The 15070-nt window shown below is 41.9% G+C and overlaps 1 protein-coding gene across 1 annotated transcript in view; it reads left to right on the top strand.

Moving 5' to 3' along the window:
• Positions 1-15070, top strand: part of LOC104859852 (protein HIRA) — a 100605-nt gene that overhangs the window by 1065 nt on the left and 84470 nt on the right. Inside the window, exons 3-4 of the mRNA XM_010620729.3 lie at positions 82-344; positions 10199-10265. Coding sequence (XP_010619031.2) covers positions 82-344; positions 10199-10265 — 330 coding nt within the window. The remainder of the gene's footprint in view (positions 1-81; positions 345-10198; positions 10266-15070) is intronic.

A 15070-nucleotide genomic window follows, 5' to 3' on the forward strand; every position in this document is an offset into this window, starting at 1 on the left:
CCCGGGAGGCAGAGCCTGAAGTGGGGTCAGGGTCCGGATTAGGGTCCGGGTCGCACTTGGGCCCTGCCCGCCTTGCCCCAGACGCCCGGTGCCGGGTGCCCGAGCTACGGGACCGGCAAGGGCGGACTTTGTCCTCCGCGCGGGGAAGCCGGCGTTCCGGGGCACGTGCTCTGTCTGGGCTGGCTGCCGCGAAGTCTGCCTTGCCCAGGGCACTGGTGCGAACCCCGCGCTCCCCACCCGTGGTCCAAGAAGGAGCCAAGGCCCGGCTCCAGGGAGCAGACCTGGGCTCCGGCCAAGTTCTTCCACCCGTTGGATCCGGTCAGGATGTGCTCAGATTGTCCTGGGTGTGAAACTCGGGCAGTATCTCCCTTGTGGCCTTTCAGTGTGGGGTGAAGATCTAGAATCTGCAGGAGGACCATTTAATGCCCTTGCTGGAGTCAGGAGCTGGTGACAGTGCCCCCACTCGGGAGACTGATCCCGGAATAGGAAGGCTCAAGCCAAGGTCTCATGGAGGACCAGGAAGACACCACGTTTAATGCTGCGCACGGGCATTAGGATGACCAAGTTTGGACCTGATAGGGCACAGGTGTGTTTTAGGAGAGGATCGTCCTTAAGCTCTGTGGTAGTGGCTCCAGAGCACTACCCTGGTGGATTGGATTCATCCATCTTGACTCTGGTACAGAGAGGCTGACGGTAACCAGCAGTTTTGTCCTCGAACGTTCTACTTTATATGTGGAAGTACCGAAAGAGTTGTTCTCTACTCTCCAGAGAGAGGAGAAGAGGGGCAACCCTTTCCCTGCTAACAGTACTGGAATCCAAGGAAGCATCATAGAGAGACACCATCAGGCAAAGGGGTCACTCTCCAGACACTCTGCTGCCAGAGTCATCCTGATACTCTTGTTCCTCATTTCTACCACGCAGTGCAACTAGAGGGAGCTACAGTTTTCTTTTAAAGCAAGAAGAGTAATGCCGGGTGTGGTTGCACATGCCTGTAATCCCAGCATTTGGGAGGCTGAGGCAGGAGGATCCCAGCAAATTTGAGGCCAGCCTGAACTACACAGTGAGACCCTTTCTCAAAAACGAAACAAAAAAAAAGAGCGAGAAAGAATAGCACTTTGACTTTTTTTTTTAATACATGCAGTTTTTTTTTTTTCATTTTGAACTTAATCACAGGATGCTGTATACTACAACCAAACAGAACACATCATATCGTATTCTTTTGGTCAGAAGTGCTTTCTCCTTCCATCTTCTTGTATGACATCTTCCCCATTTTTTCAGGACCCACCTGAGGTCACCTCTTTCTTTTGAAGCCATTCCTGCCATTTTATCCAAATGGATGTGCTGTGTTCTGTTCCTGTGCTGTGCTTTGTGTAAAAGTTATGACTGTACTGTTTTTCCATACTTTTCAAAGATGTAACTAGGTTTACTGTATGTGAAAATGTAAGTCTTGAGTCATAGTTTTATTTCTTCTTTTGATTTCCTACAGCATTTCCTGATGTATATCATGCAGATCTTTTCCTGGAAAACTGGGTAGTTTTGAAATTCTAAATTATGGTGCTTGGGATCAGGAGAAGAAACTTTGTTATGAACTAGTTTACTTGTATAAGTGAAGGTTTGAGGGAATTTTTATCTTAAAATGCTTTACCTAAGTCAGTTTGTATGATAGCCTTCATTTAGTCTTCTACCTTCTGCCATATACTTTGTTTTCTGATAGTCTCCTTTGTAGAACGGAAGTGTTTTCAGTACTGGGGCCTTCTCCCTGATGTATATCCCCAGTCCTCTTTTTATTTCTTATTTTGAGACAGAATCGCACTATGTTGCCCAGGCTAGGCTCCAACTTGTGGTCCTCCTGCCTCAGCCTCCCACACTGCTGAAATTACAGGCGTGTACATCATTCTTGGCTGGGACAGATATTTATACTGTGTAAGCATATGTACATCAAGATGTTTAAGCAATTATTCAGATATAAATGAATGAAAGTCTGCATCCAAGTCAGCTGACAAATGTACCAGCCTGACAGTAGTAACAACAGTGGACCTGCAGCTTTCCTGCAGTCCTGGGATGGAACTTGATATCTGCTCTACCTTCTTCACTGTATGATTGTGAAGTTCAGCTGGGAATAGAGGCATTAAAACTCTTCCCAAATTGTAAAGTGCTTTAGAAATTTGAAAGACAGTAAGTTATGATTTAAAAAATAGAATCTAGGTGAGGTTTATTTTTTTAAAAACTTACTCTTTCAAATTTCCTTTCTTTTAAAATCTCCTAAAATCAGCCTTAGTCTCATGGAGTGGTCAGGAAGACTTTCAGGTAAATTTACTATGCTACAGAAGGAAAGGATGTTGGTGTGAATCACTCTTGAGCAGGCCTTTATAGATAGAAGGAGTAGAGGCTGTTGGGTAGGGGCTTTACAGCCCAACTTGTAGGTAGTAGCTAGTAAAATTGTGCTACCTTTGGATGAAAAAACAAAAACCATGATGTTTTGGAAAGCACACCATTGCACTTTCTGGTTTCCTCACTATGCATTTATGTTTCCTGTCTCATACAGCACAAGCATACTTTTTCTGTCATCAGAGAGTCCAAGGAGGGAGAAAAAACTCAACATTCTTCCTTGGGATGACAATCTGTTCAAACAGGTGGATAGGGAAGCTAACATAGGGGAGGTTAAAAGAAGGAAGACAGGTATGCAGTGCACACCTATAACCTCAGCTACTTGGAAGGCTGAGCCAGGAAGATCACAAGTCTAAGGTCACCCTCAGAATTTAGGGAGGACCTGTCTCAAAATTTTTAAAAAAGGGAGCAGGGCTGCATGTCTTGCAAGTGCAAGGTCCTGAGTTCAATCCCCAAGACCAAAAAAAAAAAAAAGAAAAAAGAGCAGGGTTGGCTAAGAGATGTAGCTCAATGGTAGAACACTTGTCTTGCCTAGTATGTACACAGACGTGAGTTGAATCCCCAGCACCCCCCCAAAAAATGTGTTTGTTAGAATATAGGCATATTTATTTTGTTTGTTTACCAGTGAGGGTTGAACCCAGGGCTTTACACATGCTAGACAAGCATTCTGTGACTAAACTACATTCTCATCTCCTTCCTGCTTTGAGATATGTCACTAAGTTCCAAGACTGGCCTTGAATATTGATCCTCCCTCAGTTTCCCAAGTAGCTGGGATAATGGGCATGCACCATCATACCCAGGTAGTATAGGCATACTTTGGTCTTCATTTTTCTGTCTGGTTTCTCAAGATAAGATTTCTTTTTTCTTTCTTTTTATTTTTTTTTTCTTTCCTCATTGAGTTTATTGGTACATTTTAGGTATACAGTACAGTTACATTCATTATTGGGATCTTGTACCTTTACACCACAGGTCTTGGTTCTCATTTTTTCCCCTTGTCCCTGCCCTCCCTTCACCCCCTCCTCCCCTTCCCCTTTACAAACACTTCATTTCCATTCTTTTCCCTTATTACCTTTCTCCTACCCTTCCCACTTTCCCTACACCTTTAGCCCCTTTCTTCCTATTTCACATTGTCAATTATTTCTCTTAGGAGTATATCCTCAATATGTATTCGTTTTCCTTTGAATGAATCTATTTTCTCATTCTTTGTGGCTGAGTAATATTCCATTTTATACAAACCACATCTTCTTTATCCAGTTTCCAACTGATGGGCAAATGGGCTGTTTCCAAGTTTTAGCTATTACAAACTGTGCCGCTATAAACATAGGTGCACATATATATCTCTGTGATACAATTCTTTTAATTCTTTTGGAAAGATACCCAGCAGAGGGATGGATGGGTCAAATGGAACCTCTAGTCCCAGCTCTTTGAGGTACTCCATATTGATTTCCATAGTGGTTGCACCAAGTGGATTAAAGATCTAAATATTGGGGCTGGGGATTTAGCTCAGTGGTTCGGTGGCCTGCCTTGCAAGCGCAAGGACCCAAGTTCAATCCCCGGTACAAAAAAAAAAAAAAAAAGATCTAAATATTAAAACAGAAACACTAAACTTGCTGGAAGGTAAGTTAGGCAGAACTCTTGAAGAATTAGCATAGGAAAAGATTTTATGAACAAATCCTCAGTAGCACAGGAACTACCAGAAAGAGTCAACAACTGAGATCTCATCTTATTAAAAAGCTTCTGCACTGCAAAAGAAACCATCAACAGAACTAAGAGACAACCTACAATGTGGGAAAAAATTTTTACCAGCTGCTCCTCAAAGGACTATTATCTAGAATATATAAAGAACTCAAACCAATCAGCCCCCCCAAATATAAAGACCCGATTCAAAAATGGGCATCTGAAATGAACAGACATTTCTCAGACGAAGTAAAAACAGCAAGTAAATATATGAAAAAATTTTCCACATCACTGGTCATTCGAGAGATGCAGATGAAAACAACACTGAGATTCCACCTCACCCCACAAAGAATGGCTGCTATCAAGAAATCACACAATGACAAACATTGGCGGGGTTGTGGGGAGAAAGGAACCCTTCTCTATTGTTGGCCAAAACAAGATTTCTGAGGTAGGGTTTCTCACCCCTAACACTGTTAACATTTTGGGCCATGTATCTGTTGTGAGAACTCTTTTGGCTTGCCTCTGTCCACTAGATGCTAGAAATACCTGCCCTCACCACCTAGTTGTGGCAACCAAAAATATTTCCAGACATTGCCAGCACCCACTGGTGCCAGCCCAAATCACCCCTAGTCAAGACATCCTAGTTTAAGATTCTCAGTATGTTAATAAATGTTGGTATTGTATTGAAATTTGCCTTTGACAAGAAATCAGACTGTTCAAGATGCCATTACTTACTAGTTGTGGATTGTTGGGCTTATAACTGTACTTCTAGTTCTTGGTAAAATTGTATAAAGACTCATCTCAACCAGTTTACCCTATACCCAAATTTAAAGGCTGTTATATTAAGCTATAAAATAATAAATAATACTGTAACATCTAGCTAGAAGCTATATGCCAGGCACTTTACACGTGCACCCCTTGCCCCTTTCCTGGATATATCTTTTTATTTTAGGTTTATCCAAAATAAGCCTTTTTGGGGGAGGGTTTGAAACAGGATCTTGATGTGTAGTCCAGGCTGGCATCGAAGCCACAGCAATCTGCCTGCCTTAGCCTCCCAAGTGCTAGGATTATGGGTGTATACCACCATACCCAGCAATAATAGGATAATTTACTTGCCAGTTGGTTTTGTTGTTGCTATAGGAGAGAGTATTGCTGTATTGTCCAAGCCAGTGTCAAATTTGCTAAGTAGCCCAAGTTGGCTGTGAAACTGTGATCTTCCTGCCTCAGCTTTGTAAGTGCATTGCTGGGATTACAGGAGTGTACCACCACTAATCATTTACTTGTTTGATGGTATATGTTTTATTTTTCTCCTGGTTGTAATTTTTCCCCCTGACCTGCTCATTTCAAGAAGAATTTTAAGATACCTTGCTAAAATAAAAACTAACTTGACTGGGAAATGTGGCTGGATAGAAAGGTGTAAAGTCAGGAGTGAGTGTAGTAAGGCTGGCATTTCTGGAGGTCACTGCAGTTCTGTGTCTGAGAATGGATAGGTGGCAATCCCAATAATGGTGGTACATGATTGCAGTAAGGTTCTAAACAGGGCATTGTCTGGAGACATTTTCCATTTTACAACTCACAGGTGGGATGAACACTACTGGCACCTAAGTTTCCTAGAACTGCTCTTCCTACAGAGTACAGGACAGTCTCTCTGTCCCCATCCTAGAGGGTTAGGGGTAGGGAGGGAATTTTCCAGCGCCAAATGTCACTAGTGTTGAAGGTGAGAAACCTTGCTGTGGATAAGAAAGTCTTTTATTTGCCTTTTTCTGTACAGTATTCTCAGTGTTCTTCTAGCCAGATTGTTCACGTTTGTTTGTTTGTTTGTTTTTGAGGCAGGGTCTCACTATGTAGTTGAGACTGACCTGGAATTCACTATGTAGCCCAGACTGGTCTCGAACTCACAGCGATCCTCCTGCCTCAGCCTCCTGAGTGCTGGGATTGCAGGCGTGTACCACCACGCCCAGCCAGATTGTTCACTTTTGGAAGGCAAGAATTTTACCTTTTGTTTTAAAATCAGTACTGTTCTGGAGTCTCCAAGCTGTGGTCCTTACTAAATATTTGACATGACTTTTTTTTTTTCCATTTCTTTGTGCTGATCTGTTTAATGTAACAAGTAGTAGTACTTGCCTTACCTGCAAAATGTAAGGACTCAGGAAATGTGAGTTTTCTCTAGTGTCTATCTCCCTCTGTCTTGTCTCTCTTCTCTCATCTCTCTCTCTCTTTGGCAGTTTCCTCAGCCCTGTTTTGTTTTGTTTTGTTTTGTTTGAGACAGTCCTGCTAAATTCCCCAGATTGGGCTCAAACTGTCCATCCTCTTCCTTCATCAACCTAGAATGAGTGCCAGCTAGGATGGCAGGCAGGTACCACTGTGCCTGGCTCACAATGTCTCTTGATGAACTATGCCTGAAGATGATGGTTGATTTAGGAAAATGACCAGAGTATATCTGAAGAGGATTCAGAAGAAAGCTGGGTGAGATTGTGCTTTGGATAATTAATATGCCAATGAATTTTTTCACTATGCACCAAACTTTGAATCTTTGTTCTGTGGGAACCCAAAAGTAGCAAGGCTTTCTGTGTATGGAAAGCTGTCTGGAAGTGGGAGAGGTGAGTGTTCAGCTGTGCTGTAGAATACAGGGCAAACAGAAACAAAAACTACGGAAGTACAATACCCCATGATAGCCTTGGGTGGGGATGGGGGTGGCTCAAAAGCTAAGGGCCTTGAGCTGTGATAGCCCCAGGGAGGAAGGGCTCTTCTCCTTCTAGTCTGATTTGTAGATGGTGCCCTTGGGCCAAGCCGTGACCGAAGGATTGTGAGCCTGCAGAGGTCCCTCTTAGGCGGGACCAAAGGCCAGCAGAGTAAGATCACGTAGGAGGAGAACTAGAGCATGTTAAGGGTAAGGCGCAATGGGGACAGGAGGAGAAAGGGGCTAGGAGGCCAGGCTGTGACTGCCTTGTGTAGAGCTTTCACTTACTTCTCCGGGCTTGGAGGAGGAAAGCATTGAGGTTTCTGAGAAAACTGGATGAAACACCAATCAGTGTTTTAGGAAGGCCCTGGAGAAGTAAAGGAGGCCATTCCCAGGTTTTGGTGAAAGATGCTGAGAGAGGCAAGGTCAGGGGTAGTACAGGTGAGACAGAGTGGGGAAGCTCCAAAGACCAGGTGGGGGTAGAATTAATGGTACTTAGATGTTATAGGCAGATGACTGTAGGTTCAAGTCATTCTCTAAGTTTATTTCTTGAGTGTGCTGCAGAAAGTTTCAGTGTCAGGCAATGAGCCAGGCGTGGTGGTGCATGCCTGTAATCCCAGCACTCGGGAGGCTGAGGCAGGAGGATCGCTGTGAGTTCGACACCAGCCTGGGCTACATAGTGAGCTCCAGGTCAGTCTCAACTACATAGTGAGACCCTGTCTCAAAAAAACAAACACAAAAAAAGAGTCAGGCAATGGAATTTGCTCCAACATTTTATGTAGTGGGCATTAAACAGAGTCTTATATGGGAGAGTTTTTTTTTTAATTATGATTTTGAGACATGGTCTTGCTAAGTTGATACATTGCTCTGGCTGGGCTCCCTTTTTTTTTTTTTCAGAACTAGGGATTGAACTCAGTACCTTGTGCCTGTGAGGCAGGTGGCTGCACCACTGAGCTAAATCCCTGGCCCTGGGCTCAAATTTAATGATAATCCTACCCAGCCCTTTAGAATGCCGGTATTGTAGGCATGTGCCACCATGCCTGGTTTAAACATGCATTCATTCATTTTTGGCTTTTTTGAGACAGAGTCTCACTATGTAGTCCAGTCTGGCCTCAAACAGTGATCCTCCTGCCTCAGCTTCCCCAGTGCTAGGATCAGAGGCATGGGACACCATGTCCAGCTTTAAACATATATTTTAACCTGAGAAGTGGTTGAAAAGATATTTTCACTTTATAACCAGAACCATAGTTAAATAGCTGGGAGGGGCCTCTAAGTATCTTCTGCCTTGACTACCAAGGCCTAGTAGGGAGCCTAGGACCATTGCGTCAGTCTTGAGTCTTGTGGGTTACTGGGGAGAGGATACTCTGTCTGCCTTTCCCTTTCCCTTTTCCCAGAGGTGGCTAGACTAACCCATTCATCCAGCAGGGTGTTTGCTTATACACTTCAAAAGTGTCTAGCAAATGAAACAAATCTAGAACGAGTTCTGGGAACTAAAATTTTATGCAAGTGGGCCGGGGATTTAGCTCAGTGGTGCCACTGCCTGCCTCACAAGCACAAGGATCTGTGTTTGATCCCCGTACCAAAAAAAAAAAATTAAAAATTTATGCAAATACATATTATCATCCTGCCAAGATCAGCAACAACACCTAGAGGAGTGTCACAGGTACTGTTTGTTATTTGTCTGCTCTTTTCCTTACTGATAGAGCTCCCAGTGTTTTGTGTCTGCCTTCTTCTGTAGGCCAAGCTATAGATATATATTGATGTCCCTAAACTGGTATGTAGGAAAGTGATAAAAATTCTTTAGTAATGGCCATTCTAGCCAGTGAGACTGAGGAGGAGCATCTCTTCTGGGGACTCTAGGAGAATCAAAAGAGATGCTTGAAAGACTATTCTCTTCTCCTTGACTTCAGTAGATCGGCAGCTTGTGATTGAGGACAAGGTCACACTGAGGAGGAATAGTGGAGGAGAAAATAAGTACTTAGCTCTGAGCTGCTAAATTTACAAACCTTGACTTATTTCAGGACTTGTTTTATGAGTTAGTGAAATACTCATGAATTCTCTGTGACTGATAGCAGAAAGAAAATACCTACAGCAATACAGTTTGCTGATGGAAACCAAAACTGAGTGAGATAAGTTGACTTCCCCAAGATTGCACTAGATGTGAAGGAAATGACTTGAGAATCACACCCAGACTCCAGCTTGAGCCCAAATTTCCTCTTCCTAATTTGTCAAGCAGAAGTCTCATGCTGAGGCTGGCCACTTGTGTCCTGGAGAGAATGAGGACCCTTTTACTCCTCAGAGATCCGCACTGAGAGTTAGCTGCCAAAAGGCAGAAGCTTTGTCTTGGCTCATGCTCTACTCCCAGGGCCAAGAATGGTGCCAGGACGCTGCACACATTGCAGCGGTCACTAAGTAAATGTTTACGTGATGTGGATCCTTAAAGGAGACGATGGGAGGTGGCATGGGTGAGGAGTCAGTAGTGTCAACGGCAGCTCTTGGTTGACAGAGTTGACTTGCTTCAGAAAATATCTATCTATCCTCACTGGCTCATAATGGAGCAGGCTTTTGGTGAACTTTACTGAGGATTCCAATGATGAGAGGAAACACTACCTGAGCCTCTACCTAAAGAGGCTCATTTAATTTTTGTTTTTGTGATACAGGAGATCATAGGGGCACTTCACCACTGATGTACATTCTGGAGCTTTTTATTTTTCATTTTGATACTAGATCTTGCTGAGTTGCCCCAGCTGGTCTCAAACTTGTTGATCCTACTGCCTCAGCCTCCCATAGCATTGGAATTATAGGCATGCACCTTCCCCAGTTTAAGCTCATTTATATGATTATGTCGTTTGGAGCTTTTCATTTTAGGAAGAGGAGTAGATGAAACAACATACAAATGGTTTAGAACACCTCTGACAAAAAGAAAACCTATTAAGGGGCTGGGAATTTGGCTCAGTGGTTCTGCCGCCTGCCTCACAAGCGCAAGGGCCCAAGTTCATTCTCCGGTACCAGGAAAAAAAAAGAAAACCTATTTAGACCAAAACTTGTTGCTCCTAAAAAGTAATATCTGTCTCTGTGCATTAACCAATCTAGGATAGACTAAGTCACAGAGAGGCTGCCATAGCAAAAGCCACTGTGGTGAAGAACAGACGGAAGGGACAGGCAGCAGGCCTCTTTTGAAGACCAGATAGATCTTTGGAACAGATTCCTGGCCTGTGCTGTACTCCCAGCAGAGGCACTGCATGGATGAGCCACTCAATAAATCAATAAATGTACTTGCTTAACAAATACTAAGTGCCAGCTGTCCACTAGCGCTGGCTCTAGGAAATGCAGACAGCAGTGAAACAGCAGGCCATGCCCCGTTGAGTGGTGGCACGTGATATATTCTTACCAGTGACACTGGAGTGAGCTCTGTTGGGGATGTCCTATGTATACCGTGAAGAGGAGGGGTAGGAGGACAGCCGACTTGAGAAACATGGCAGACATCCGAACAAGAGCCCTGACAGAGAGCTGCAGGCAGGTGAATGAGAGGAGACTCAGCAGACATAGAATGCTGACATGGGGGAGGGGTGGGAGACTCTTAAATGGGGTGATTCGAGAAAACGTGAGTAAGAGGGTGAGATCTGAGCAAACACCTGGCAGAGGTTAAATCTGGGCTAGAGATATTTGCATGCAGAAGTATTATTGGGGGGTGCTTTTGGGATCCACACTTGGTGGGGTGAAGAGACCTGAATGGACAGATGTAGCTCAGTGTGAAGACCTGGGGTTCAGTCCCTGTTACCAAGGGGAAAAAATCCAAGACACTTGTGTTCCCATTTTATAAATAATGTGTTTTTACATTACCTACTATATTTTGTATAATACATAGAATATTATATAGCTGATATACTGTATTACATATATAAGTTTTCTTTTTGTTTTGATTTTATATTTTTTGAGAGAGGCTTTTGCTGTGCAGTCCAGGCGGTCTTGAATGCCTTATATAGCCCATCACACTTGTAATCTCGCCTTATCCTCCTAAGTACTGGGATTACAAGCATGTGCCACCATGCCTGACTAGGAAAATTCTTCTTAGCTATAATTTACATAATAAAATGCCCAGACCTTGAGTATACAAGTTAATGGATTTTAACAAATGAATTTATAACCTGTTTTTTGATCAAGATAAGGAAAATTTAAATTTTTCTAGAAAATTCAGGAAGGTAGAGTCAATGGGGTGGAAAGTGGCTTATAATAGAGAATGGATGGATAGCTTCTCTGAGAAGAGTTACTGTCAGCCGAGCTTAGTAATTATGTGAAAACACAGATCTGAGGGTAGCCTCTGGATTCAGATTTAGATGGTATATGCCAAATGAGACCTTCCATAAACAGTTGACCTCTTTTGAGGTTGCTAGAGTTTTGTTCTAAAACTGTTGCTAGAGAATAGAAGAAACATCTGAATTTTCACCTACTGCCAATTGCCAGATGGAATTACACTGGTATACTATTTAGAATGTATTGTGTGTGGATTTAGACTATGAAGCATTTTACAATTGTTGCTTTTATACAATTTAAAATAACTTTCCTCATTATAAAAGTAATATCTTCAATTTAGGAAAAATAAGAAAATGGCAAAAAGGAAAAGAAAGCACATTGTTAGGACTATTTTTGACGTGGTTTTTCAGAACATTTGGAAAAAATAATTGGATGATTTAGTCTTAAAAAAAAAAATCCAGGCATGGTAAGCGACATCTGTAGTCCCATCAGTCTGGGAGACTAAGACAGGATCCCAAATACAATCCCATCCTGGGTAATTTAGCAAGACTCCATTCTCCACCCCAAATTTTTTTTTCCAGTACTGGAGATCAAACTCAAGGCCTTGTGCTTGCCAGGTAGGTGCAGTACCACTGAGCTACATCCCCAGCCTCCCTGTCTTAAAATTTTAAAAAAATGATTGGGGGTGTATCTCAGTGCAAAGGCCCTGGGTTCAATCCCCAGTACTGAGAAAAATTGAATACACATCACATTATAAAAATATCTGAATATTTTAAGACCTTAGCCAATGTCTATCAATTCCTATAGCAAAACCAGTTTTCAGTGTATGACATCCTTAAAGGACCACACATTGTACATGTAACTGAAACAACTAGAATGTTACTATGTGTTTCTCACTTAAAGCATATCTTATGATAGGTTGGCAAATGTTGCAGAAGTGATTGATGTCTCTAAATGTATGTATATCCCCTGTGCTTTCTCTTACTTTAGTTGGAGGTCAAAAACACAGTTGTGTGGTTGCTACAGTTTTCTTCCTGTGTTGTGTTTTCAGTCTGTCAGCTATTTGACACCTCTGAGATGTCAGCGTGGGAGAAGTTTTTGTGGTGGAGAGTGATAGAGGTAACAACAGCAGATGGTTCTGTCAGACAGCTAAGGGTGTGCTCCCGCCTGCAGGTAGCAGTTGAAATCTGAGTCCCCATCCCAGGGTACTGGAAACCTGTTCCCAGAGATTGAGCTTCTCTTGAAACTGAAGGAGGGGGTTGAATTTAGTTCTTCTATTGTAGACTTCCTTCAGACATTCAACAACTGTTGTATGCCTAATTTGTGGCATGTGACAGATTGCATACTGGGGATAAATCAATGAATAAAACACAGAAATTCCCAAGCCTTTGTGGTTTACATTCTGGTGAGTGGGATCCACAGATAAACAGTAAAGAAAGGTAGTCGTCAGCTAAAGAAGTTAATTTGCATATAGGTCACATTTACATGCTTAGGTGATAAGTTTCTCCAGAGAGGCCAGTGGCTATGGAATATACATACCCAAGAAAAACATTGTTTGGGGTTTTTTTTTCCCCCATCCATACTGGGGATCAACTCAGGACCTCGCACTTGCCAGGCAGTGTGGTGCCACTGAGCTACATTCTCAGCCCAACATTGGTTTTATTGTCACTTAACCACTGGTATTTTGATGTTTATCTTTATTACTTTCATGTTTTTCTTTTTCCCGTGTACTGGGGATTGAACTCAGTACCTTGCATTTGCCAGACAGGCATGGCGCCATCCCCGGCTGTACTTTTAGATATTAATACACAAACATATGTAGTTTTTAAAAGCAGGCTTTATATGTGTGTGTTTGTTTCTTACACATGTGTGAGATCATTATAGATTCATATGCCATTGTATAAAATATAGAAAGATCTTTTGTGCCACTTTGTCTTTTCTCTTATTGGTAACATTTTGGAAAATTATAGCATAATACTACATTGACATCAACACAAACTTCTACCTTATTCAGATTTCCCTAGTCTTATTTGTATTCATTTCTCTGTGTGCTTATACATTTTTTTGGCATTTTATTGGTACATTTTAGATATACTTAATGATAACATTATAGGGAATTTTCACCTGTACGCAGTATACTGTCCATGACACATCTTGCTTCTTCTTTAATTCCCGTTCTCCTCCCCTCCCTTCCATCCCTCTTCTCCTTTTTTTTCTTCTTCTCCTTTACAAAAGCTTTGTTTCCATTTTTTCCCTTGTATTCTCTTTTTTGTCTTTTCCCTCCTTTCCTTTCTCCTTCCTCCCTCCCTTGGTCCCCTTCACATTTGAAAATTTTCTTTCCATTTCCCAATATTATTATACGTTTTGGTCCTTATTTACACTTTGGTTTCTCACACTAGAGAAACAATGCAGTGTTTAAAAACATAGGTCTGATTTATCTCACTTAAGAGTATAGTCTCAAGATGCATCCTTTTAACTAAAAATATCTGAAGCTCGTCCTTCTTTATGCCAGAGTAGTACTTCATTGTGTAAAAAAACATGTCTTCCCTAACAATTTGTCAGTTGATGGGCATTTGGGCTGTTTCCAAGATTCAGCTATTACAAAATGTGCTGCTATAAACATGGATGTGCATATATGCTGTGGTAGGATACTTTTAATTCTCTCAGGAAGATACTAAGAAAGAGAATAGCAGGGTCAGATGGAACCTCTAGTTTTAGTTTTTTGAGGAATCTCCACACAGATTTTCATGGTGGTTGCACCAGTCTATACTCCCACCAACAGTGGAGAAGGGGTCCTTTTTTTCCCACAACCCCTCCAGCATTTGTTATTGGTTGATTTCTTGCTAACAGCCATTCTTTCTGGAGTGAGATAGAATCTCAGTGTTGCCCTCCCACCCCGGACTGGGGACTGAACTCAGAATCTTGCACTTGCCAGGGAGGCACTGGTACCACTGAGCTAAATCCCCAGCCTTTCATCGTTGTTTTACTTTGCATCTCTTGGATGACCAGTGATGTGATTTTGAACGTTTTTTCATATATTTATTTGCTGTTTCAACGTCATCTGTTCATTTCAGATGCCCATTTTTGGATTGGTTCTTTAAATTTAGGAGGGTCTGATTTTTTGTTGTTGTTGTTTTAGTTCTTTATATATTTTAGATAGTAGTCCTTTGAGGAATAGCTGGCAAAAATGTTTTCCCACACTGGATTGTCTCTTCACTGTATTGATGGTTTCTTTTGCTGTGCAAAAGCTTTTTAATAAGATGAGGTCCCAGTTACTGTTTCTTTTTAGTATTTCTCGTGCAGTCTGGGTTTTGTTCATTTAGTCTTTGGCTACGTACTCTATATGTCCTAAAACATTGTACCTATTCTCTCTTCTAGCAGATTTAGTGTTTCTGTCTTAATATTTAGATCTTTGATCCATTTTGACTTTAGGTCAGCGCATGGTAAGAGATATGAGTCTAGTTTGAATCTTCAGCATGTGGAAAGCCAGTTTTTCCAGCACCATTTATTAAAGAGGCTATCTTTCTTCCAGTGTAGTTGTTTGGCTCCTTTGTCAAAGATAATGTGGCTGAGTATGACTGGAGTTCTTTCTGCATCTTCTAATCTGTTCCATTGATCCTCAGGTCTGTTCATTTGCCAGTACCATGCTGTTTTTTTTGTTTTGTTTTGTTTAATCAACAGTAGCTTTGTAGTATAATTTCAAGTTAGGGATTATAATGCCCCCTACCTTGCCTTTGATGCCCTGAATTTGCTTTTTGGTTGGGCTCTTCTGGTTCAAAATGAATTTTAGGATTGTTTTCTCTAATTCTGTGAGATATGCTATTATTATTTTGATTGGGATTGCATTAAATCTGTATAACAATTTTGGAAGTATGGTCATTTTCACTATATTGTTTTTTGCTACTCAAGAACAAGGGATATCTTTACATTTTCTCTTTTTTTTCCCCCTCATTGAGTTTATTGGTACATTTTAGATATACAGCACAGTTACATTCATTATTGGGATCTTGTATCTTTACGTGACAGGTCTGGGTTCTCATTTTTTCCCCTTGTCCCTGCTCCCTGCACCCC

The sequence above is a fragment of the Fukomys damarensis genome, unplaced genomic scaffold, assembly GCF_012274545.1.
Source record: "Fukomys damarensis isolate Sample0158 unplaced genomic scaffold, DMR_v1.0_HiC HiC_scaffold_34, whole genome shotgun sequence".
In the NCBI taxonomy this organism is placed as follows: Eukaryota; Metazoa; Chordata; class Mammalia; order Rodentia; family Bathyergidae; genus Fukomys; species Fukomys damarensis.